This window comes from Aquila chrysaetos, chromosome 9 (genome assembly GCF_900496995.4).
Source record: "Aquila chrysaetos chrysaetos chromosome 9, bAquChr1.4, whole genome shotgun sequence".
NCBI classification, from domain to species: Eukaryota; Metazoa; Chordata; class Aves; order Accipitriformes; family Accipitridae; genus Aquila; species Aquila chrysaetos.
In genome coordinates, this window is record NC_044012.1 from 34726402 (window position 1) to 34753901 (window position 27500).

At 36.8% G+C, this 27500-nt stretch overlaps 1 protein-coding gene across 17 annotated transcripts in view; it reads right to left on the reverse strand.

The window, feature by feature from the left end:
- The window catches only part of RIMBP2 (RIMS binding protein 2), a 174872-nt gene that overhangs the window by 35745 nt on the left and 111627 nt on the right, over nucleotides 1-27500 (reverse strand). For 10 of the 17 annotated variants that reach the window (XM_041126388.1, XM_030025548.1, XM_030025540.1 and 7 more), the window contains 8 exons: nucleotides 23549-23653; nucleotides 19476-19526; nucleotides 16799-16819; nucleotides 13359-13563; nucleotides 7401-7552; nucleotides 4247-4323; nucleotides 3186-3295; nucleotides 1956-2765 (listed from right to left, as the gene is read on the reverse strand). In XM_041126388.1, the coding sequence (XP_040982322.1) occupies nucleotides 1956-2765; nucleotides 3186-3295; nucleotides 4247-4323; nucleotides 7401-7552; nucleotides 13359-13563; nucleotides 16799-16819; nucleotides 19476-19526; nucleotides 23549-23653 (1531 nt within the window). The remainder of the gene's footprint in view (nucleotides 1-1955; nucleotides 2766-3185; nucleotides 3296-4246; nucleotides 4324-7400; nucleotides 7553-13358; nucleotides 13564-16798; nucleotides 16820-19475; nucleotides 19527-23548; nucleotides 23654-27500) is intronic. The other 7 variants (XM_030025549.1, XM_041126390.1, XM_041126389.1 and 4 more) reach the window with 1 other exon arrangement.

A 27500-nucleotide genomic window follows, 5' to 3' on the forward strand; every position in this document is an offset into this window, starting at 1 on the left:
AAAGGTTTAGGTGACATCATTCATCCCCATGCATCTTCTAGAGAAGCCCAATAACAAAAGATTCCCTTCACACAGAGTATCTCTATTGTTCTCTCAGCATACTCTAAAGTAATCTTTAAAACATGTCCCTTACAATGTAGATCAGCTGAAGGTATTTAAGGTGGAAAAATAATCCAGTCTCTGAGAGAAAGAACAGTATTAGTTACATTAAAGACACTTTCTCTATTTTTTTTTCTTTTAACTTCTTTTAACTGTAGTTTGGAAGAAGACAGATGCGATTACTCGAAGCCAGTAATACTTGCAAGACAAAACCATGACACACTATGATGGTAACTCCCATTTCTGACTCTGATTTCATAAGCATCCTTTTCCCTTTATTTCAATGACTTTTAAAATACAAGCATCAGCCTCTAATCACTTCAACAGTTGCTATTTTATTTTGCCATATAACAGTGAAAAGTTGACATGCTTTTGTAAAAATGCTCTGTGAAATGAAGTGGTCGGGAAGATTTTGGGATCTCTGGATCTAAAAGCAGGTGCTTCACTTCATTTTAGCTCCTCAGCAGAGAACAGCTCATTTATTGCCTTAGCATACTTCAGCAACTAGAGGAAGATACAGCATGTTAAGTGTTTGGCTTGAAAAAAACCTCACTTGAAAGGCCTTTCCCAAATAACGAAGAAGTCAACATATCTAATAAGTTCAAGCCACCATGTAGGCAGTATATCTCCTGACTCCCACAGAACATATACAAAGTTTAAAATGCCCCCACTTCTAGCAGATTCTATAATAGCACTACCACTTATCTCACTGAAATGATTTAAGAGAAGAGTAAATGCCTGAGCTAAGGACATTTTTACTGAAAATATAAATCAACAGCATCAAAAGCAGTAGACATATAAGCTTAACTCCCTCTCTACTCAACCAACATTACTGTCCTGCACACCTCTTTACATAGAAGGCAGGCAAGGCAAGGAAGAGACCAGAGCTAATTCCTGTCCCTTTCCTAGAATCAAATCCCAGCAGGGAGTCAATTAAGCCATAGCACAGTACATGCTATTGAAATTTCACTTGCTAGGAGTCACTTGTACTTGACCGTCCCTGCTTCAGAGGCATTCTGAAAGTCTGAATATGTAAGGAGTCTTCTACTTGTCCTTGATTAGATGACCTTGGTTAGATGGATCTATAAGGAGAGACATTCAAATTTTTCACGAACTGCCATACACTCCCCAAATTATGAGATTATCCTTTAAATGCAGTACATTATTTCTGCTCTAGTTTCCAACATTACTTCACTGTTCTTAAATACTGGGAAATGACTGGTAACACTTACCAACATTCCTAATGTAAAAGCAAGGTGGGAAAAAAACTCAGACTTTCCAAAACACAACCAATTTACCTTTACAAATTCAAATTGTACAATATGATTACAACTTCACAATCAAAATGCATTTACATCCCCTAAATGACTGTGTGGTCCTCTATGATGTCTGTGTTGGTTTTCATTACAGAAAAGGGCTGGATCATCCATGTAAAAAGTGCTTTAAGACACACAAATAACATACAAATAACATGTCAGAAGTAATAACTGGTTTTTTTCCCCAGTGTTGTTCACACCAATGAAAATAAATTACTACCAGAAATACTATAGCTGGACAAATTAAATACAAATGGAGATTAATCTGATAAAACACTTAGCGTGTGATCTGTGATGATGATAAGCATGGCTTTCCCTAGTTTATGTCCCCAAAACGCTTCAGTCCTTACCCAGGAACAAAGTAGAGAATAACGCAGGACAGGAATTAATTTTAGATACCATAAAGCAATCTAATAATCCCCAGTCTGCTCATGAAAGTGACAGGGATTACAGCATAAAGCTAAAGGTTAGATTAATTTATCTAGTATTTTCAGAGAAACTTAACTGGAGAGTTTTGGGATAAGGAGAAAAATATCAAACCTGCTGGCAATGTAGAAAATTCCACAAAGGCTTCCTTTTTTTCTCGTTGTTCCAGGGGAAGCTGCCAGGGCATCTGATGGGGCTTTGCCATGACCTTCACCTTGTAGGCCATATTGGGCTTCAAATTAAAAAAATGGTACTTGTAGCTAGCAGCCTTGACAATGTCAAATTCTTCTTCATTAAGAAAGATCACGTGACTATAATTACTATTTGTAGGGAGCCAGGACAGCTCAGCAGAAATTTGGGTTATATTGTCCACTTTAAGATTAGAGGGGGCTACTATGACATCCTTCCCAACTAACAAAGTGCACTGCAGTTCGTCTGAGTTACCCTTGCTTGTAATGCTCTGAACTGATATTCGGTATGTACAAGTAGAAATGTTAAGCTTTTCTATAAGAGCTTTCGTTCTGCTTCCCAAGGCTATGTTCATCCGTACTTCTTTGTCAACCAGAACATTGTAGCTGCTAATGGTTCCCCATCCGGGTGGCACTACCGGTGGCTCCCAGCCCACAATGACACTTTTGGCTAGTTGTTTAATAAGGGTGATTTTTCTAGGATAAGGCACAATGTCTTCTCCAATTTCATCAATGTTCACATCCAGAGTCCCTGCGCCATTGCTGATTACGCTAGAGTCTATGTGACTTGGTGGACTTATCTCCAAGAGATCTCCTTCCAAAATAGGACCTGAATGGTTTATAAAATTCTGATCTTGTTCACTGCTTAATGTGCTTGATAATCGGGTCTCATTGTCTTGAACAAAATCCACAAAATTTGAAGGGACTAGTCCTCTTTGTCCATCTAGAAGTTCCCCTGGTGAGAAAGAACAATGCCGTTAAAATCCTTGAAGAGCATACCTCTTGCATGTCAATGCCTTGCAAGTAGACAAGATAAGGAAGAAGATACAAATGAAAACTGTACATAAACAACATTCACAGTTTAGAATGTAAAGGCTCAGTGAGGCAATAACCAGAACTGCCAGTAGGCTTTCTTGTCAACCTAAATCTTGCCAGTAGGAAAAGCTGACAATATCAAATATCTTATAATTAGCTTTGCCTGCAAGGAGCAGCTTTGCTGGTGCAGAAACTCTGTTAATTAACACAATGATGATAGGGGTTATTTTAGCAACTGATTTGGTAGTAGATGAAGGAAAGCATTGGGAGCGTGTTTGACAGATGAACTGATTTGAATCTGCATGAATTAGCATGAATTCACAGATTTAAAAAAAAATACCTTCATAAAAGCCATCCTCATCCATATCTCCATACACATAAAGGTACTTTCCTGCCGTAAGGGGGAGCTCTGCTTCTGGATTTTCATTTGGTCCATCAAAAGGGTTGTAACTGCAATGGAGTACAGATGGGAAACATGTGTCTTCAACTTACAACCCCCACACAACTGAATACTAATCAGAAAAAGGTGTACAGTTCCAAGGCTACACAGGAAGGTAATTCCTCAGTTCAGTCTTTTTGCTTCCCTTCTGAAACATATATTCTGAGTAGAGTCTAGGTCAGTTTGTTGATCTGAACCGTAACTGTATCACCAACAGTCTGCCATGAAACGCAACCTATTCGCTTAAGCACTATACACTTAAACCCACATCTTTTTCTGTAGAATTTGCTTACACGTTTCTCACTTAGGTCTCTTTGAACACACTGGCCAAAATCTTCTTTATTTTTTTAAAGTGAATTAAAGCCAGCTCAGCTGTGGAGGTCTTTTCCAGTCCCCATATTCCATTTACTTTATACGGCAATCTTTTACTCAAGTTTATTAACTTCAGCAGGATCAAGTTAAAGAAAGACAAAAGCAGTGAGTTACAGCTAAACAAGCTACATAGACAAAAGCTTTTTATAAAGTATTTAACTCCATATCCATCCTGAAAGAAATTGTTAGTCACAGAAATTTTTATTGCAACAATACTTTATATATGAAATTTCAATGTGCAAAGCAAAGAAGTGAGGAACTTTTAAAGCTTTCTTGCATTGATGAAAAAGCAATTTGTAAGAACAAATTGAGACATCTCCTATAAAGTAGGAGGTACACATTCTCATCTCGTTTAGACATTGAAGGCTAGAAATAGTGGTGGGTAAAAGAGCCATACCATGTTAAACTTTCTCTGACAATTAAAGCGCATGGAAATGCCACTATTTTGCAGCCAGTGCAAACAGGAAAGGGGTCTGCTATCCATAACATTAGCTCCAGGTAATAATTCCGTGCATGAATAAAAGTGAAGCAAAACCAAATGTTGAATATTACAAATATACATTATATATGTAATGAGCTGGGTTTTTTACCTATAACGGGCAATGCAAAGATGGACTTTCCCAGAATATCTCTGCTTTGAGGTATTGGAATTCTGATCATTATCCATCTGTAGAGGGGAAAAAAAAAAAAAAAAAAGACAAATCAGACAGCAAACACACAACATTAAAAAAAACCAAATTAAACTCTAACATGGAACAGAACTGGTTAATTTTACTTAGAAGGGCTTAGGCTAAAAAGGAACTGCAATTCGGATTCTAACAGGGCAAAGAAATTGAGCTAATTCCTTGACATTTTGCTAGAGTCACATCACCTGTCTAAGACTGGATGTTGGTTTTCCTCAAAAGCTTGCAAAATTGACAAAGCACCAGTAAATTGGTGCTTGGTCAGTGGAGATGGCTGAAGGAGATGTGGTATTGACCACACCACCCCTTTTCATGCTGCTGACTAAAGAAATAGGCATGACTTAACCATACCAGTCTCACTGACCACCTCACCCTCCTGACTAAGCTTTTAGTAAAGTCTTCATTAAAGTATGGTAAACTGAGTTACTCCAAGATGACCTGTTGTAAGTGATATGCCTAGTTTTTCTGGGCATAGTATAGCTATATGATCACACGGACAACCTAGGGTGATACCCTGATATTTTAATCAGAAAATAATAGTAGAAACCTGATACCAGTGACTAAGTACTTGAGACAAATGCTGAGTTTAGAGCTGGTGCAAGTGTCAACTTCCAAACACTTGGAAACAATGAGTATCACATAAAATGTACCCCCCTGCCAATCCAATCCACAGCAGCAGCATCTGTTGAATTCCAGCCTTTCCACTAACTGAAAGAAGTAATATATTTCTTCTGAATTTACCAACATATTTAATTCAATTCTGCAAAGCCACACATTTATTCCATTACAAATCTGGTCTACAAAACCTGGAGATTAAATTGTGGTGCTGAATCAACACAGACTCCACCTATTTTAGCTCTGCGCTAGGTATCTCACTGGTAAAATAGTTATTCTTTCTGTTATAGTTCAAGCCTAGTAGAGTTTTTAAAGTGAGAGATGCACCTCTTTCCTCCACTTACGTTACAGTATGCTGTGAACCCTTTCAGGAAAAATGAACAACTTTTTGCCTGACCTTGAGAGAACTTCAATTAAGGTAGAAATACTAGGTTTAACGGTGGGATCAGATAAGTTGACCAAAAATTGGACGAAATTTTACAATCTGGACAGAGTGAATATTGAACTGCAACTTTCAGGCCTAAACTGGTCCCTGCTTGGTTCCCAGTATGGAACAAAAGTGCACCAGGAAAATATTGAGTCAAGTCACTTTCCCTCTGAATTAACTCTTCAGAGGTGAGTTAGCACAACACACAATATTCTGCCAACACTCCATTTCCAGTGAGAAGGACAGTAATAGTCAGCTAACAGGTATTCTCCCCTGTGTAGCATTTGGGGATGCAGGCAAATTTTCAAGGGTTATTATCCTAATACCTTTTTATGGGCATGTCACAAAGCTCATAACTAACCCAATAATGTTTTTTCTAGAAGAATTTGTTACTAGTAACAATCAGGGAAGTTGCAGATCTATTTTTGCAGCATATAATTTTTTTTTTTACTTCAGACTTCACAGCATTATGCTCCATTTTTAGATTTTATTCATACACTCTCCCCCTGGGTCTGGATACCTCTAAAAAAGAATGGAGCTTAATTTCTGTAAGTTTGTATATTGTAAATTTGTATCACATAATTACACTCTAGAAGGCACACAATGAACAATTCTGCAAAAGAGGGCTTGACATTCTCAGTGAGAGATAAATCAAAAATAATAGAAAAAGGGAATTAAATTTGATGTGTATTTCTTCTGTTCCTTGCTGTTAGTTCTGCTTCCCTAAATCTCGTTGCTAAGCTGCTTTTTCTGGTTTTGCTACTTCGGGCTGCTTTTTCTGTGGCCTCTTCAAAAAGCAGTGAATGTTTCCACTTTTCAGTAATGCTGCTACACATAAATATACACATATATTTATCTGTGGATAATCCTTAGATATGCCCATGGAATTCCTACTATACAAGAACCTAATATTTTGTTGAATATCCTACACCACACTCGGACTTGTGATCCATTTAAAAACATTTTGATTCTATCAACTTTCACAGGTTCAGTAGCAATGAATATAAAATAGATAGAAAATATGCACACAGTTTCAATTTATTTACTTCTGTAAAGATTAAGAATAGAATTCAGGACTGTAATGTGAGGGGTAAAATCTGAAGATCATTTCCTCATGGCTGTTTGCCCATATGAAAGAGGTTTTCAGTCTTTAATAGAAAATAATACCTTTCTATAAGGTGTTCAAAATGTGTCCTATACCTCCTTATATTTAACATTTGTCCTAAATATCAACAACCATCTTGCTACGGCGCCTTTGTAAAGCTCTTCTGAGCTTCCCATTGGCTTTCTACTAGGATTCTACTGAAAACCAGACAACCTTTCTAAGAAAGGAAGAACAGAAACTTTCCAAAGTACAATTAAATACAAGCTGAATGGTGATAGAATTTAGTGACAACATTCCGCAACTTTCACTTCCAGGTTGGTTACAGGCTCAATATCAGTTTAGGAGAGTCTGCTGGACACTGCTGTTAGCGGGTGCTGTCAGCCTAGTTGTAGTGAGAGGACTCAAACGTCAGGAAAACCAGGCAAAGAACAAGTCCTGCAGAAAGAGCTACTTCTCCGTCAGAGCATACCTGTCTGGACAGGGCACTGCATGGAATTTCTCTTCCATTTGCCCAGGTTGTATCAAAGTCACACTTTTTGGTAGATATAATAAAATAATAATAAACCTGCGTGACATAGACATACAGCAAAACAGACAGAAATGCTAACTGACACCTCTTATGCACAGCAGTAGTACAACACTCTGAATGCATCATTGAAGGCTGAGGTTTTCATAGAAGCTTGAAGTTCTCACGCACACATTTTTTATGCTGTGTATCTAGGATATCAGCTGTGACTTCTTTGAAAAAATCAGTTATATTCCCACTGGTCACATTCTCCAGTTGTCTCAGAAAACGAGAACACTCATGTCTTGACTTTTTAAAAGCAGGTGGATCAACCTGCATCGGTCCCCTGGAGAAGAGAAGCCTGGGCCCCACAACATAAATTTTCAGTAACAAATGTAAAAAGACTCACGTCTGAATCAAATCTGCATCTTGGGGTACCAGATCTTGACTTGGACAGGAATGTAGGTTTGACAGACAGTTGTTCTGGTTTGTCTCCAGATATTTGAAGGGGTCGTATAAACTCTGAAATCACACAACGACTTCCAGAAGGACTTTCGTGACCTGGTAGTGAACAAAACACATATAAGAATAAGTAATTGTTCTCAAGCAGAAACACTGACAACTAATAAGCAGCAGTGAGTTATTTTTTCCTCCTGTTAGACATCATTCTAGAAAAACACTAAGGCAGGTAGACTGCAGAATGTAAAAGTAGCGAAACCTACTAGTTCCCAGGCTTTTGGTAAATTACATAAGTCAACAATATGTAATGGAACATAATGTAGAAAGTAAAGGTATTTTAATGTAAAAAAATCAATGTTACAGTTTCCCCTAATGAAAAAAAAAGTCCACCTTTGTTCTGAGCACCTTGATATCTTTGGAGAAGTTATCTGACATGCTGCTTAACATGCTGAGCACCAAAAAGCTGCTGCTGGAACAACAGTTCTTCTGCTGCTGGAACAACAGTTCTTTTGGGGACTCTGTCATATACTGGAAAGTAGAATCAAGTTGTGCATTTATCTTCTAAGAAAGCAACTGAAATGCTAATAATTTAGTTGGCAGGATATTAATTTTGAAGTGAAGGGAAGTGGTTTGGCTTTTTGCAGGGCAGTAAGTTCCAAGAGCACCTGCTTCATATTCCTTAAGAGCTCCTTGTTAACACCAGTACTAAAACACATAATTTGATCATAGTGCCATCTCTCCAGTTTCTAAAAAATGGAAGACACAGGCTATGAAAAAGGAAACAACTCCAGAAATGCTTTTCGAATATTTTTATTGTGCTTTTTTAAAGCACTTAAAAATAAAAAGGAAAAGACAGTCTATACTGCACATTTAAAGGACCTAAGGAGGCAGCCTTACAAGAGGCTGAACACTCTTACTTCCTATTGACTCAAGTGAAAACCAGGCCTAATGGTGAGGGGAGACAAGTAAAAAGAACAACTTCATCAAGGTTGCAAGACAGACTAATAAAGCATAATATAAAATACTTCTACATTTCTTTCCTTTTACTGTTAGTTTAGTCCCCAAACCACATGAAAACAAGCAGGAAATTGTAAACTTAGCCTAATTATACTTGCAGCATCAGCAGAAGTTATAGCAAAGCACAGAGTCTAGGGCATTGCTGACACAATCACATATGCAGAGTGCCTTCTCCTTTTTCTCTGTCATTAAGATAATGAGCCTATGCTCTAATTTTACAGACCCTGGATATGTGTAGGTTCAGCATTTCCTCTCCAGTTCTGCCAGAAGTCTGGACAGCAATGTTTTGCTACTGAACTGCAAGCTTCCCAGACGCACGCCGCCAGGAATTATCAGTGGAACCTCTTTATTCATATTGCAGAGGAGAATAAGCTCCAAAGGGTTTTTCTGGTGTGCTCCTTAGTCCAATATGATTAATTTTCTCTGCATCACTGTAATTTACAGCAGGACAGCTTAAGCACATTGACAGCAGGGAAATAGACAAGTCATCATACAAAAGATTAATTACAACCAGCCCCGCTTACAGCAATCCCCAGGCTGGAAAAGGGCACATTTTTTATTCTTGGAACCTTTCTCACATATATAACAGAAAAGTCATCCCTGTTCAGATATCTTTAGCCAATTTAGCTCCTTCTGTTTGCTGTTAATGTGCTTGCCATATCAGCCTGTCAGCGCCAAGCCTATAAATAACTGGTCCAATTGTGATTATTCATTCAAAGGAAACTGCTGTTCGGTCTCATACCTCCTGGATTTTTCAGGCTTTGTTATTGAACTAGTTGCACTACATACAAAATGTGGAGAAAGATTCTTGGACAATATAGCCCTTGCTTTGCATACATATAGGATGATAACCGGGATAGGAACACACATTATCAAGAACTCCAAGAATATTAAGACACTGGAAGATATCCAACTGTCTTATTTTTTCCACTTGTAAAACAGGGTACATAAAATTTACCTTGAGTCCTTAATACATAGGAGAGAAAACTGTGTGATAGTTGTAATTGCATCATGTGACTGGACACACCTATGGCTCCAGATGGTGCTAATAACTAGATACAGCCTACTCAGATACCTCACGTCCCATCAGACTATACCCCTATCCATCAATGTACGTGGAAATATACCTTCTGCCCCAAATCTGGCTATGGAAAATGGATCTGTCTTCCTAACTGGACTTACTGGCACCTTCAGTGTCCTCTGTTTCTCTATTTCTTTGGCTACTTGTGCAATGTAACATCTCCCTGCTTAATAAAATCTGTCCTGGGTGCCATCAACTCCTGTCTGTTTATGAAAAAGTGTGTGAAATAACAGAAGCTGATCATCTAAGGCTCTTTCCCATACTGTGGCACTGTTTTTATCTGGGACCAAAATGTGATCTATTTCTTAAAGCAGCTTAAAAATTACTGCATTTTCAAGGTATTCTTATATCTGCAATAAATTGGAAAGAACAGATTTTTGGGCGAGCCATATCATCAACGTTAGCAGTTAGTTCCTGTGTATTCTGGACAGAAGACTTTTTTAAAAGGTCACGAGATGCTTAAATAATATACGTAAATTCATGCTGATTCTATGTATGTAGAGCCACAGTTGGATTTAAAAAAAAAACAAACACAAGCATCATCAAGCAATGCCTTTGCAAAAAGTGAAATTGAGATTCACTGTGCATGAAGCACACTCCTCCGGAAACCTCCTGAATCTCTGTAATCTCCTGATCATTTCTATAGAGGATGTCTAGCTTTGCAGATTGTGAATACATGACTACAGACAAAAATGGCTGTGTTTAAAAACTGGCCTAACTTTACCCCCAAAATAAGAAACAATTTCAAACTAGGTTCTCTTGTTCATCCAAGGCAATTTCACTGATGTCCCTGGGCTTGAACAACAGACTGTGGAGGAATCAGACCTACAAAGACCGTTTTAAAACTTGTTAACTCACTGGAAACTAAGAAAAAAAATGCACCTTCCCTTTTATATTTGAATTCTGGAAAAAAAACTAAGAGTTAAAAATGAAAAATACAAGAAGTCAGTTCATAAGAACATGCAGCAGCTTCTGGAAATGTCTCTTTTAAAATCTAAACACTAGAGAAGAACCTTATAAAGCCACAGGGTTTTTGTCTGTAAAGTCTCATAAAATCGATACAAGCTCAAAATGGCCTTTATTTTCCCATGACTGGCAAATATCTCTTAAGGAAGTCTGAAGAACACCCTTTCAAGGAAAGAGGCAAGGAAGAACACCAGTCTTAATTTAAATATCTCAGCAGTATTAAAGCTGGCCATACATGTATTACAATTAGACTCTTCATTTTATTTATTGGAACTGCTGATTCATTATAGACTACCTAAATTATCTAGAAAGGCCATTTAAATGAGCCTTTTATCTGATGAATAATAAATCTTAAGGTTTCTATATCTGATTGTGACATTATTGTATGTTTAGAGTGAACTTTTTATGTTCTAATCTATTCTGGCTAGGTGTATTTCATTTCCTGATACATTCAAACATCACCAATTAAGGCAAAGCAGCTGGTCATAAACTGATCCCATTTCCGTCATTTGCTTTGCTTTGAAAGCTGTCCTTGTGTTGCCTCTTGTGTTCTTTCTTCCTCACACATAATAAAAATAATTACACTTCTGAAGAACTCGCTGTAGCATTACCATCATTATTGTGAAATGTTTGATTTCAATAATTAGAAATCCTGCCCACTTGCTCAAACATTATTTATTATCAGTGCGTTCATACTGAGAATGAATATCGTCCAAGGATTTCTGATATTTACACACTAGTGCTGCAGGCCCTGAATTCTAAGTGGCACAAAAATCAATAGTTTATGAGAAAAGGTTTACAGAGCAAGGCTTTTAAATTACTTCAGTACTGACCTAGCTGTGTTTTCTGTGGTTTTAGTCAAGGGTTTCTTGGAAGATTTCTGTTTGTTATGTTTTGAAGGGTTTTTTTTAAAAGCTGTTTCTGTTAGTATTTCAAGAATAAATATAAGTTATTTTGGAGAATTTGACTGAGGACCTAAAAAAGTTTAGTTGATTTTTATTTGAGGGTTGGGGTCTATTTAGATCAATTCCAAAGATGCAGACTGGACCCTCACTAGCTGCCTAAAGGACATTTCAATACCTAATTACCTTTCCTTTAAAATGAATTGTTGCTTTGAAAATCCTTTCCTTAGAGACATGAGGAGCTAATCCTGTTGGTATTAAGGAAGTTTCTACTACATTCTTATGGCTATCAGGTAATGCCTTCTGAATTCTCCATTTAGTGCACTTTAATATCCACTTAGGTAAGACCTGAAGATCCAGAAAAGCCCATAAACTAATACGCACCACAGTGGGCAAGGCTGCAAACAGCTCGAATTTTGTGTTCAAAAACCCAAGGCATACAAAGTACAAAGTTACTGAAGTGAAATGAAAGAAGGATGTCACCTTGGTTCCTTTTGACTTGGTTTCACATTGAGTTTAGCACCCTTCACTGAAAATAACTGCTCATCTGTAACGATAGGGAAATTATTTGTGATTTCTAGGCCCTATGCCTCAGAATTTTTCTAGAAGCTTAGGAAGATGAAATTTAAAAAAAAAAAAAAATCAAGACGATTTCATTTTTCCAGTTCTTCTTTGTACTCATTTTAAAACAACTTCTGGCGAATTTGTAACTAATGGAAATTACCTGCCAAGTGTTCCTTTGCAGAACAAGTACTTAAAGTCATTCTAGCATGGGTCATACTCAGCTGGTGAGCACACTCCTCAGCCTTAATAACACCATAGTCATAATACACAATCTAACATGCAATTAACACGCAAGTTACTTTCGGTGTCCTCAGGTAACCTCTTGCCTTGATCTTTGCAATTTTCTTATGAATAATAAATCGTTAACAAAGTTGTGTACTTAGGAGGAGCAGTTGCCTCTGGCAACAGATGACCTGGTGAAAGTTCAACACAGATCTTGGAAAAACACATACTGTGTTGAAGATACTAGGCACTATAAATGTAACAAAGAACATCAATACAGATGTAAAATAATTTTTTTTTTAACTTTACATTCTCCACTTCTTTTAAAACCCAAATCAACAAGATTTTTGTTGTGACTTTTCTGTTTCTAAAACACCTGGCAGTTACATTTTCAAATACTATTTTAAACATAGTTAAAAATTTAAACACAACTTTGCACAGTTTAGTATGCAACTGTAGATATTATCCCTATTCAGTTCTGTTAAAATATATCCCATGAAACTCCTTTCCTACAAAAATCACTTTGTGACAGAATTTGTGGTTTTGTGTTTGCTTCCATTGACAGGTTTTTTCAATGTTTTACTTCCAAGTTTTTATGGAGAAGTGCATATTTTCTGTTGAACAAATGCAACTAAATCAAAAGCATTTTCATGTTTGTCAAAATATTTCATTCAGTTTTCCCATTTTCTACCCAGCTCTGTTTACAAGTTTCTTTTATGTAATGGCTAATGCAGTGTGGGGGGGTCTCTGTGCTTTCCTTACCCAAGAACTGCTACTTCAACAAGATAGCAGACCTACTCCTGTCTCTGAAACAGTGAAGGTTTTACAACAAAGCCTGTGTATGCAGACAGTCTTTCTTATTCCAACAGCAGTAGATATTTACATAAGGCATACATCATTTTAACACTGAACAGGTTTCTTATCACTACACCCAACAACAATTACAGAGAATCTGCTGACAGCAGTGCCTGAATAAAACTGGAACAACCTCAGTGAAGACTTAAGAGATACTCTGAAATTTAATCAAGTCACAAAACAGGAACAGGGGTGAATTCTATCCTGCATTTGTGCAATGAAACTCTATTTACATCATTGAGCTGTGTCTTAAAACCTACAGGGCAGAACAGATACCTACAAATAAAACGCTGGTCCTTACCTTTGCCTATAGAAGTGGCTATTCCATTCATTAACTGGGATAGAGATTTACCAGAAGAACCAGGGATATCTGAGGATGCCACCGAGTTACTGCTCAGGAGATCAATCTTCCCTGCTTGCTGTCGAAACTTCTCCAGTTCTCTGGACAAGAGGTTAAATTGTTCGCTCTGTGTCCGGCATTTCTCCTCTAGCTCTCGGACCTTGGCCTGCATATGCAAGACATAACACAGACATTTGACTGAGATCAGACTGAGCTGTGACAGCATCAGGTTTTTCTGATGTACCAGGAAGCCAGGATAGGCAAACTATTTGGAATAAACAAGCCCACAATCACACTTTTCTCCCCCCCCCCCCCCCCCCCCCTTCTTACCCATATTTAGTATGAAACTTTTTAGTAGCCCTATAACATTGAGGTAAGTACTTCCTTCATCCCCAATTTCCAAAGGGGAAAATTCCTCATCATATTTTTTGGCAGTGCTAAAAAAATCACTGCCAAGAACACCTGCAAACAGATCCTATAGCTTTGTGACTTCTACACACATCTGAATGTCACTTTTGTGCGCTTTTCCAACTTTTTCTAAAACTCAGGTATTTTTCTGAGGTTTGCCCATCCTCTGCTACTAAGTTGAAGCCTCCTGAATTGCTGATTAACATTTATGTATTAAAAAACAACAACAACAAAAACCCCACAGTGGTTCATGCAGAATGTGGGCCTAGCTTCTGGCTGAATTCCCTTTCAAAAATAATACTCCTCACTATAGATGCCAAACCACACAGAAGTAATTCAGATACCAGCCAAGAGGAGATCATTTGTAAGCTTGTGAGAAGTACCAAAATGTCATTGTTGGCAAACATTTTTGTTTTAATTTTGAGGCATCAGGCTTCAACAAAACAGAACCCTGGCTGAAAGGAATGACAAAGGGCATGACAATTGAGGATTTCTTCTACAACTTTTACTCAAAACATATATAAGAGTAGTGAAACACTAAAGCATGAAAAAACCCTCTTATCCAAATCTGTACATGTATTGTAATAGCTAAATTAAAGACATAATAATGTTTTCAATATAATGCATTTAAATTTCAATCTGCATTTATAAACAGCCTGTGTATCTGTTTGCATGCACCATCAGATATTCCTGAAGAGAAAAAACACAAATCTAGAGTGCCCAGAGAGTTAGGAAAAAACATACTAACACCTGTTGCAAAAACTGAAGAATCAGCAAAGCTCCTGAGAATTTCATTTGTGAGGTCTGATTTTTACGTCAGGGCAAACAGTTGGTCTGTACTCTGGAAATGTGCCAGAGAAAGAGTGCCGTCTGAGACCTAGGGAGCACTCGTGTCTTACGTGCTGTGACCCAAATGCTGCAAGCAGAAGTAGCTCAACAGAGGCAGTAATAGGCTCCTTCTATGGAAAGCTAATGCATTATATCCTAATCTGATGCTTTATGAAGAACAAACTTCACTTTCCTTCATTAAAAACCCCTTTATAGCATATGCCTAGTTAAACAACTGCACTAACAAAGGAAGTCTGGATATCAATTAGATTCTTTCAACTGTACTAAAAGTTTCTTTTTCTTGAAAGAAAAAAGTTCTCAGTTCATATAAGGAAAACTGCACATATTACATATCAAGAAAACGACATATATTACATACCACCTATACAAAGATCTTAGCACAGCTAAACATTTATAGTCCCCAGAAGAACACAAAAATCCAAATTTCCAGTACAGAAGGTGGTACTGTTTGTTTCTTTTTTGGTAACATTTCTAAAGCTACGGTGAATTTTGAGGATATAATTTCTTTGATTTCATAAAACACAAATTAATTTAGTTCTGCTAAAGAAGTCTCAGGGTATCTATCTGACTGATTATGAAACAGAAAACAATAAGATACAGAGACATTGTAGGAGTTCTACACAAACATTAAATACTTTGATTTTTGTTTTTAGTCTTTCATCTTTTCACTGTGGTTTTGAGCAACTGAAATGTGAGCCTTTGCTACTTGTTAATTTGCTGCATGAATAAGGCATCTATGTACAATTTTAAAAGAACATCAAACAAACAAAAGAGTAAAGTGGTTTGGGTTTTTAGATCCTCTCTTTTCAATGGAAAGTTTAAGGATCAGCCATTCAACTCTCTGAGTATATACTGACCTTTCCACATGCAGTTATGGAAACTCTAGCATAAAATAAAAAATAAAAACATCACAACCCAGACCCCAACACAATGCTAAGGCTGCCTTAAAAATATTTTTGAAAAAGTTTTAATGTATTACTATTATTTATTAATTTAAAACGTATTTTCACTTCAGTATATGCCGCCTTTGACTTTTCTTTTGAGTATCCAGAATCTTCAGGTTGTTCTCTCACGACAGTACGAAGCCTGGAATCAAAATGCCTTTACCACTTTTTTAAAATCAAGGTTGTGAGTTAGAAGTGAGCACAAACTGGTACTATATAAAGAAAAAATTGCCATAAGATCCACAATAGTACTAACAGGAGGCATCCCCATACCTATCTTTGTTTCTTGACTTCAGGCAGGTGCTTGGTTCACTGTTAGCCAGCCAGCTCACCTCACTGTAGAAAAATCTATGTATTCATGTATGTCACTGCAGAGCAAGGCATGTACTTACACTCTCAGAAGTACTGAATTTTATTCTGTACCATGGTTCTGCCCATATAGCCTACCCTAATAACGATGGCACAAAAGTGCCAATTCTACCAGATGTCCCTAAAACTGGATCTGCCTATAGCAGTGGTTGTGGGAAAAGACATTCTCTACTGTATACTATATTGAATGTGTGACATTTAGGACTTGCTAAGTTTCTCATACAATACATAGTGCTATTTCTAAAACTTGAAGAACTTCTTAAATGGAAAATGAAGCAGACTTAATCCATTACAAGACAGATACTGTTCACACAAGACAGATAAGATGATGAGCAACTTTCCAGGTGGACAGGCTTGAATTCAGACTAGTAATTAGCTCACATATTCTGCTATGGAGATATCATTTCATAGTTCAACTGTTTACATAGCAGCAATGGCTTTCAGTAGGTGGCTCAGGTGAAAATATCACATAAAATTATCTCTGTATTAACAAAGAAACAATCTGAATTCAGACAAAATCCACACAGTCAGAAAGCTACAATCTTGAATAAACTACCAAACCATTCTTACTGGGCATGCTCATAAGAAATTAACTTTCAAAACCAGTATCTGAGTTCTCATTAAATCATGCCATATTGGAAGATTAATCTCTTGTAGAAAAAAATTCCAATTTTGGTTATTTGGTATTGAGCCAATAAACGCCAGGCATGCTTGCATAACAATGGTTCTAGCACACATCCCATGCAAGGTTAGGCAGGACTCTCGTACTCATTTTAAAGGGAAAAGTGCAGGATTCAGGACAGGGAAAGGAGAATTTATGCCCTAAAATACCTGCATGCTGTCCAAGGTGTTCTGGATGAAGTGCAAAGCAATAAATTCCAAACAAGACACAGTAAACAAAGAGATGTGAAATAAACAAAGAAATAAAAACAGTTTTGAACACTTTTTTTACATTTCAAAGCAAAATATATTAGAACAGTTAACACGTGTAAAAACATGCATTAACACAAACCACGCTATAGAACGTGTCAGAAATCAATACCACTGCTGATCTTAAATTGCAAAAGGCAGATTAAATAAAATCCTAAGAATTAATGGGCTTATGGCAAAAAAAAGCAAAAGCTTAGGAAACCTTGATGGGGTTATGCAAATCGGAGGTCACAGAAAAATCGGCTAAATAGGAATTTTGATTAGCTTGAGGGGGGTAAATAATCACTTCCCTGCTTTGTTTCTTCTGATGTTTTCCTGCATCGTATACTTTCCACCAGGCATTAAATAACAATTTAATCTTATATTCTTGAAGGCAAAACAAACTTAATATATACAATGATAATGAAAGCCTATGAGGTAAACACTTTCTGTGGGAATATTAATTTTTATAGATACAAATAAACAATTTTTAATTTTTTTTTTTTAACGATGATCAATGCACCAGAAAAACCACCTTCCATCAATGCATGACCAGTAAGTACACAGAAAAACTACTGTGAGAAGGTAAAAAGACTAGAAATTACCTTCTGCTAAAAACAGATTTCTAAATGAAATATTGACAATGCACTTTCTATAATCAATCTATGGTATCACATGTTCTTTATGCTATACATTACATTAAGACTTAATAACCATTTAATACCTTTTCTTTTCCTCAGGCAGAAAAACTAATTTGGTACTTATCAGTGAAAACCTATTTTGCATGAAAAATGAACAAAAATGAGGAAAATGAAATCTTGATGCAGTTAGTGTGCTATTTACTTGTGCATCTATATTTTCTGACACTTTACCTTATCCAAGTACATCAAACGATATGATCGGAACTTAAAGATCTGTTGAGCCTAGTTTTGAAAAAAGTGGGGAGGAATTGTTTGCTTTAGGAACTTTCTTACAGGAGTTCTAATTTCTGCTACATGTTGTTGTCATTTGTCCTATCTTGCACAACACTGTGAGTCAGCCTGCATTTCTCAACAGCAGACAGCAAAGGGAACAAAAGGTTTTGTCAGCACCAGGCAGATATTCAAATGTATTGATTTATTTCCATTCTCCTTTGATTTTTTGTGTTTCCGTATGTAATTTAATCATAACTGTATGTATTTATTACAAAGGTTCTATTATTATAAGAGTCTCGGTTCAAAATCTCTAAAAATTTCACTCCAGCCTAGGACAAAGATATTTTGCCAACCTTGCCCTATTCCAACTAAAATTGACACCAAAGCTCATGGGTTTTGAATGGGAGTAAGAATTTGCTCCTATTCTTCATGTCACTTCTATACAAGACCCAAGCAATTCTGTATCCTTCAGCACAGAAGACTAAATTTTCAGGATTAATGACTTGAAGAAAGGCTTGAAATGTGATGCAAGATCCATAAACACAACTACTAATGAATTTACAGATAATGCCCTGTGTCAAGACCATAACTGCTAAGAGCAATTGCTAATGAAAATACTAAGATTTCTTGATGTATCTTCATGGATGATGTTGTCTTTATGCATGATGTCAGTATGTGCAGGTATTAGGTGCCTTAAGAGTTAATAAATCAGATCATCTGAATCATCTCTCAAAACTTCATTTATTTAAGAGTGTTTATTTACTAAATCCAATAGTCTCTGGCAAATTCTAAAAACGTATTACAGCATACTTAGGAAACACTAGGAAAGGCCACTGCTGGTGATAAACAGCAATAGGATTAGAGGCAGTGGATATGGGTAGCATCCAGAGAAAAATTCTGACAGGATACAAGAATAATATTCTTCATAATGAAAGTGCTCAAAGACTGAAAGAGGTTGCCCATGGAGGTTGTCATATCTCCATTACCAGAGACATTTAAAAGTAGACTGGGCAAAGCCTTGAGCAGCCTACAATAATTTTGAAGAGGGCCTTTCTTTGAGCAGGGAGTTGGACCAGATAGCCAGAGGTCCCTTCCAGACAGAATCATTCTATGTTTCTAATTAAAAATTTGAATATGTTTCTGGTGCTCTTGATTTTCAAATGCCGAGTTCAGACTACTTTGAAAAGATCTAGTTTTCCAATAAAACGAATGAAGTGTTCTCTCTCTATCACACCCCTTGAAGGTTTTTCGAAGTATCCAAATTCTTTCATTTAAAAGTTTTGGCTCTTTAGCATGTTGCTTTCTGTTTACTAGACAATATTTAATTAGGAACCTTAGGCAATTGATTGGTATTTGCAGCTATATTTCCGGTCTAAATGATAATAATTCTCACAAGTAATCACTTCCTTTTTATATATCTGATAGTATTTTACAAAAAATGGTACCAAATTTTCCATTCTATACAAAGAGAAACTGAAGTACACACATCATTTCCAACAGCTCAGCTTAATGCACTCCTAACTGAATTACAATCTTTAAAGGATACAATTACATTAGAAAAGACACCCCCCCCCGCCATTTGCCTACATATTACTTGAAACTTTCAAAAGTGATGATACTGTAAAGTTATTACATTCAGAATGGAAGCTCCACAAGCAAAGGTAACAGAAAGGATATCTTCTTACCTCTAGCAACTGAACTGCTCCTTCATGTTCCTTCTTAGCTTCAACCTGAGCCTGGTTTTTATAATAAAGAAGAGGGAAAAGAAGAGGGAAAAGAAGAGGGAAAAGAAGAGGGAAAAGAAGAGGGAAAAGAAGAGGGAAAAGAAGAGGGAAAAGAAGAGGGAAAAGAAGAGGGAAAAGGGGAAGAGGAAAAAAAAAGGAAAGAAAAATCAATTAGTCATGCCACATATAGGATGCTCTAACCATATAAAGTAGCATACTGTATACTCAAATCCAAAGCCAATTACAGTCAGGATGGCTCTGCCAATATTACTACAGCACTTTGGTTCCAAGCCAGTGAAATAACTGCTTATTTTTAGGAGATTGAACCTCAGTGAAGCTTAATAGCATTGGTATTTTGTTGGACCAAGACAAGCATGCTCAACAAACTGCAAGAACACATCAGAAGCATCTCTGAAACCCTCTAAATTAAGACTGAAAAATAAGCTTTTTATTCTACATTGCAGGAGGTTCATAGTGTAGAAACCTGCCGTACCAGCTAGGAGAAAGCAACACAAAAATTAAGCTCATTCTTTACATGCAGCAACAGTATTTATCATCTATGTAAATAGCTCACAAAACACTTCAAGGCAACCACAAGAAAGGCTGTCTATAAACAGGAGTGCAACATTTAGGGTCCAATCAACTGAGTCAAAGAAGAAAAGAAGGCATCAATAAGAGCAGAAAAGTGTATTTTATGTAGCTCAGAAATTCAGTTACCAAATTTTAGTTGGGAAAAGTCTAAACCTTAAAAACAAAAAACACAGCACTCAGTAACTTTGTGTTATCCTCACTTTATTTCCATTTAAGTTTTTGCTATCTTTTTTTATTAAAGCTTGCCCAAGATAAGCAAAACTTTTTATTAACCACTGTATCAGGCTGATAGCAGTGTGATGCACTAACTTTGCCTCTTAGCTCATTACTACTGTAACCCAAAGACCACATTCTGCACATTCCTCATCAGAGAAAAGTCTTAAAACCCTCCAGTTCAGCAGAGGGCACAGACTTTTTAATTTAATGGGCCAGATACTCCTGTGATGGACACTGACACAGTTATGTTACCTTCATTTTTCTCATCTGTGAGGGCTACCCTACTCTGTTACTGGTTTCAATGGAAGCTGGGTCAGGCCACAAAGTCACAACCAAAACCATACACCCAAACTATACTTCACTGTCAGGCATGACAATAAAGATTCCTTCAGTCCTGCAAGTGCAAGTCATATTTCTTCCTGTACTACAGTAATAAGTCTTATTGCTAGCACCTGAAAAAATATTGGCTCCACGAGCATTAGCAAACATATGATAGGTAATAGGAAGCCTTGTGTTATCCATCATTACAAGTTTAATAATACCTACACAGAATATGAGTTCTTGATAAATGATTAGAAAACCTGCATCAACAGCTATCTCTCTTTTACATCGAACTGTCTTGTATTAAGGCTTTCTTGGAGAAAGAGACTATCTGATTCCCTATCAACACAAAACTGAGGAACAATATTATATTCTTCCTTTTAGGCTGAAAATCTGATCAGTCTGTACATATATTAAAAACACAATGAATTTTTATTTATAATTTCAAAACATGACAGCAATTGCATCAGACTGTACCAGTAACTTGCTTTGTTTTGAAGTGCACATTTCTGTGGTTCGGCAGCAACTTTACGACAGTGACAAGATATACTGTGAAATGTCATCCTGTTACTGCCTGGAGCTACTACTTTCTTTTCACTGTACTTTTTCAAGTAATTAGATGACTCTAATAAAAAAAGGAAGAAAGAATTTAACACACATGTACTAGGTACACTGGGAGGTCAGCTCTGGATGAAATGTGAGCCAGCAATTCCTGTTTAATGATGGAAGCAAAGTATTATAGTTACTTAGGTAACAGATTTATTGCAATTCTTTTTCTGACAATATACACTGCATTATAATGTTGAAAAGGAGGTGTGTTGGATACCAGCAGTCTAGAGGCTAAAGCAGGACAAATTAGTCTGTGCTCATCTCCACTACTGTGCATAGAGAAGTACTGGTAGCTTGGGTCTCTCTGTACAAGGTACAACAGTGCACAATATAGACATCCTTCCAAAATCTTTCAGCGTTTTGAATACTTTCCCTCTTCTACCCATACAGCTTACTAATCTGGTCTTCATTCTTATTCCGTAGCATTGAGAGCATTACAGAAGCAGCTAAGCATCTCAGCCAAACTTGGATCCCAACATATCACAATGGAAAAGAATCTGAGCTTGGAAAGGCTGAAAATCAAAATTAAAAAAAAATAAGAAAAACTCCACACCCCAAAAACCCCCCAAATAAAGCCCTTTTTCTTTTTGAGTAGTATCTAGAATGAACATCACATGCAAGTTTTGTCTAGAGATGTGAAGGGCAGAATGCTCATTTTAGTTGTCACAGATCCTTATCATGATAGGCAATAATAATTAAAAAAGACAAAATAGCAACTTAATCACATAAAGAATTAGATGTTTCAGGGTGAAAATGAGTGTCTGTGCAAAGTCCTAGGAGGAATATTTCAGGCTAATGAATGAGATCAATAAGAAGGATGAATTATGTCTTAAACGCTTCTAAGTAATGCATAGATGAATTATTATGGTGGGTTTTAGTATAGAAATTCTAAGATAAAATTCTAGTGGAACTTTGTGGTAAATGATTATTAGATAACAAATTTTAACATAAATGATCTTATATTCCATGATACTTCAGGGCCTCTGAACAAGAGTTTAATCACTGGCTACAGATGCTGAGCTAGTCGCATTGAGTAAAATATCAAATACAATACAACCTCATTTGTGCTTGAAGTCTATCATGCTACAGCTTAGCAAAAATGACTGGAGAAAACAGTATTACAGAGCTTTGTCTCCTGTTGCCAATTTGTAACAAAAAGACCCATGTAATGTGGATTTATTAGAAGAATGTAACACAAATTAGCAAGAAGAAAAGCTGTACCTTTCTTTGATTTCTTTGCTTTGCCAAGAAATTTAAGTCCAAAATTTATGTGGAAGTTCAATTAACAACAGCTGAATATAACTAGAAATGGCATTTTGAAATATGCTTAAATAGATTAATTGCGAAAGGCTAAAAGAAAATTAACTGGAAGATTTCATTTGGTCAAGTGAAGCTTTCTATTTCAAGCAAACTATATTAGATACATCTTTTTATTCTGCTGAGAATGTTCCTCCGTGCCAATTCTCTATCAAATTATCATTAGCATTATTATTTCTGTGTTTTGATCTAGTCAAGCAATTGGAAAAATCAACATTACTATTGAGACAATTGTAGCTTTAAGAGACTTTGGTAAGATTGAAACTCAGTAGCATTTTTTTTATATTATAATGAATACTGAGAAGTTGCAGTGTGAAAAAAAAGTCTTAAAGTGATTTGTGAATTAGAGAATGAGCTTGGAAATGAGGTACTTAAACAACTGTGTAGTTTATGAAAAAGATCAACTGTGATGTGTAAGTACCTTGACAAGGACTTACTCTCATCTAATTTAGTGGAGAAAGGTAGTAAGAATTGCCAGTGTCTGGAAGAGGAAGCCAAAGAAATCCTAACAAAACATTAATATGTCAGTGAGATTGATTAACTGTTCCAGCAAACTGACAAGGAAATGGTGGATTCCCCATATTTTGATTATCATGAAATTAAGATCAGATTCCTTCCTGACATTTAAGGAATGCACAAATATTCCTGAGCCCAATATAGAGGGAAGCAATGGAAATACAACGGAAATGCATGCATTTGTATAACTTTTCTCCCTATCGGGATATACAAGGACTTACACATGCTGGTCAGGTTAATCTTCACTGGCATAAACATTTATAAATCAATTAGTACAGTCATGTAAATCCAACCATAAACATCCACTTGTTACAACTGCATCGGCAATCATGCAGAACAGTCCAGAACAGGAACTAGTTTGGCGGTTGTGGTTTAAGTTCCTTTAAACAAGCAGATCTGTTGCATGACCTGTGCTCTGTCACCGCAATTTGCTATTTCACCTGACTTTCCTTTTCTCCACTTACCTTCTGCAGGAGTTCAATTTCCTGCTGTTTGGCGTTGAGAACAGCCAAGGCTTGCTCATGCTCCAACTCCAGCTGTTGCCGCCGTTCAGCAGCCTCTCGCATATGCTGTTTCAAAGGAAGCAGAAAAACTATGAGGAGACTTTAACATATTCTACCTGCAGCCAAACATGCTGCCATTCCCAGGCACGCAGATGTTCATCTCAGCATAAAAGTTCTCTGGTATCACTGATAGGCAAGCGGGAAACTGGATAGGATTTTAATTTGGTCAGTACTTAGAGGCATATTGCCAATGCTAAACTCAGGCATTTTGACAGCAATCTCTTCTAGGATATACGATTTTGTCACTGCCAGCAATGTGGCCTCTGTGATGCACAAGTGAACAGTACCCTTTTTATCCATCAGGCACACATTTATATGTGGCATTGTGCTAAAACATTAAAGCTTGGAAAAAAATTAGCTTGACAATTCCCTAAATGCCTCTTTATCTAGGACATGGTTTTGTGATTTGTTTTGCAAATGATGACCCAAAAGAAATAGCTTACCTTCGCTAATCTCAGCCTATTATTTATAGCAAATTAGAGCAAAACTAACACAGGTGGATTTGGACAAAAGTGACTACACAGTACTAAAAACCCAACTTTTAAAGTACAGTTGCTACTCATGATTCAAAGCAATATGAGAAAGGTTCTCGGGAAGAGCACAAGCTGAACAATGTCAAGATACCCTTTCTAGATAGAAATCTTTTTCATTACGTGTTAATATTATTGTCCCAATATCATTATAACTTTCAAACACCCTGTTAATAAATGGGAGTTAGGAAAGATCTCTTTACAGATTCTGATCTCTTCTCTGGTGAAACTGGTATTAAAGATTTTTATTTTCTAAATTACATATTATTCCCATAATACTCTCAGAGCAGAGACACAATGTCTTATCTGCAGCACCAGGAGTTATTGCACACAAACCTATTAGGAATCAGCACTTGGAAACACAAATGCATGGCTAAAATTGACAAGAACAGCCCAAAATATCTCTTATTGTGTACAAGAGAAAATTTTATCAAGCATATTGCTAACCTTTAATGAGCTGTTATTCTCTGCTACATGTTACTCATAACAAAGAGGGACAGCACAGAGAGGCTGACTTCTCTCAATCTGGGTATGTTTGCAAAGGAAGCAGAAATGTCTCCAATACTCCATTTGGCCTCTGCTTGGGATTTATTTATTTTCATTTGATGTGTTGATTAAAAACAACAACAAATCGTCAAAGGTTTTTCCAATTCATCAGTTTTGACAGTAAAAACCCAAAGGTCTCACTTCATTCTCTCAAGATTTAGTACCAGATTTGGTACAGCATATTTTGATACCATTAAGTTCTTACTTCTTTTACAAAAGCTACTACGGAACATTTCTAGTCCTTTGCAAAGATCAATAAATAATTAATACCATGACCATACAGTGAATCTATAAAATACGATGAAGAAATAGATTGTGATACATGATCTGTGATTCCCCCCAGCTTTTAATTTCTTTGTGTCCTAAAATATGTATGTAATGGTCTACAGTTCACAGATTTTAAGGTCAGAAAAGATCATTTGGTCATCTATGTTAACCTAAAAGTATCTCTCAGTCATTTTAGTATTGTCACGATCTACTTAGTATTTAAAGCAGCAAGGATCTCTTCACCCCAGCATCTGTCCCTCCCCGGCACAGCAATTAAAACTGCCCCCACCCAGAAGCAATTCCTCCCCTCCCACTCTGCTCATAAATCGGTTCTGTCTGCAAATCTGTTTGGCGCTTCCTATCTGCACATCAGCTGCTGTCATTTCGTCTTCCAAGCCTGAGGGGAACAGGTTAGGGCAGCGGAGGAGGACTGCAGAGATCACTAGAAGAACAGCAGGGAGAAAGCTCTGAGCTGCTGAATACTTTCTGCATCTTCCTTCAGGATTGACAATGATCACATTGCCATGGTTTGTGTAGGTGGTGGCAATCCATTTGTCCATGCTATCGCTGTCCTTAATGTGAGGCAGGTTAGAACTTTCTAAACATGTAAATTTGCACTTCCCTTCTCGCACCCTTTCTAGGGGTCTTAATAATGTTACTCTAGCATCAGAAAGCAAATCCACATCTAAGAGAGCACAGAAAAATACAGTAAGGACTTCATATTTCAAAACAATTGGCAAATGATTTCAAAGAAAATGTGAAGAAGGAACCTTTTCAGGGTATCTTTCAGATCAAAGGCAAGAATCCTGCTATGCAGCAGAGAATGAACTGGGGACATGGTGCATATCTCAGTTTTCTTTCAAGCTATAGAGCTAGACAGCTGTATAGTATAAACTGTTTCTGAAATAGCACTTAAGGGACCTGCTCAAACAGTTCTTGTTTTTCCAGCTTCCTCATGGGCAGCAGGGGGATTTGACAATGAATAGCCCATCCTAGCTCCAACTGTTTCAGTGGTTGCGCTGTATTACCTACAGCTGCAAATAAAACAAAGAAACCCATTCTCTCCTATAGCAGTGACTTCTACAGTTCTAAAATGTGCAACTGGTTAATGCTAGAACAAACTCAAATGGCTTTCAAGTACTAAAGTCTTGTTTATGAGACAGAACTCATACGTGATGCTGAATGGGGGAGCAAATTTCATTCTCACCCAAGTACTCTTATCAAAGGACTTGTCATCTGCAGTTGCAGATGGGTGGGCACCATTACAGTGGAATGAATGGGAAAAGCTGGCTGAACACATCAGAAAATCAGAACTGTTCCATGTGAGAGGCACTGTGAAGATTCTCAGAAGTTAGCTAATTAAGCAGTTCTTCATCTTCCCTTTTCTGCTTTGTTGATACATCCTGAATTTCTCAAAAGAGAAACCGAATTTCTCTTTTGACAAGGAACTAGGCTAAATATTTCTCAAAACTTTCCAATGGCTGGAAAGCTGCAAACCATTTTTTTCAAACTACCAATTTCTCGAGCATATGAGGACACACATGAAATACACAATTAACTGCATCTGCTTGGGCATGGTTTAGTGTTAAAAGGAGATTTAGGGTTTCAAGTCTGTTCAAGGTACTCTGCCAGCTCAGAAGGGTTCTGCTCAAGGGAGAGAACTACTGAACATGAAAAGACAGGATCTCTATATCCACCAGACAATTTTTGTTTCAGTGAAGGAAAACTTTTGAAGGAGTTCTTAAGCACAACAGTGAGATTTACAGAATGTTTCTCCTACATCCATTAGAAGTATTATTGCAGTAGAAGTTAAGCAAAATCAGTGAAATAACCAGATTCAGCTCTTCTACGGAAGAAATTTGGAGGACTTATTAAGTCAAATGCCAGTAGATAATCTAATTATGGAGTGGAGAAATGAACATTTTTTGGTATGGCCAAAGAAGAAGGTATGTTCTTTAATTTGTTTTAAGAAAATAAAACATATTCCATCATTAGAGGAGTTTTGAGTGTTCAAAACTGTATAAGCCTAGCAAAATCAGTATCTGAACTGGATATGAGAAATGAGTTTTATTGCTCATGAAAGTGGGGTTTTTTAGCAACATAGGAGGCCAGACAATAATAATTTGTATTTTGATTTGACAAAATGAGAATTAATGCCAATTTACTTAGAGCAAATTCTAATCTTCAGCTGTTTTATGAGCCATGAATTCACAGTTCATTTCTTTTCTAGACTTTTTTCCTCATATCTTTCTATGATGTGCTGCTTGAAGAAATGAATTTCTGTAGATATCAAGCTGGAATCCCACAATCATTATTTAGAGAGCTCAGGCAAGCCATATCTGTTGAAATAGCTTCTAGGTGTTGATCCTGCTTTCTGTAGGTACTAGCACATGGCTCACAGTAAAATAGCAAACTAGTGATAAAGGTCTGTGAAACAGTCTGGTTTGTATTCCCCAGAAGACAAGGAAGGAAATAACAGAAAAAGTAAATTATCTTCCATTGCTAGAGAA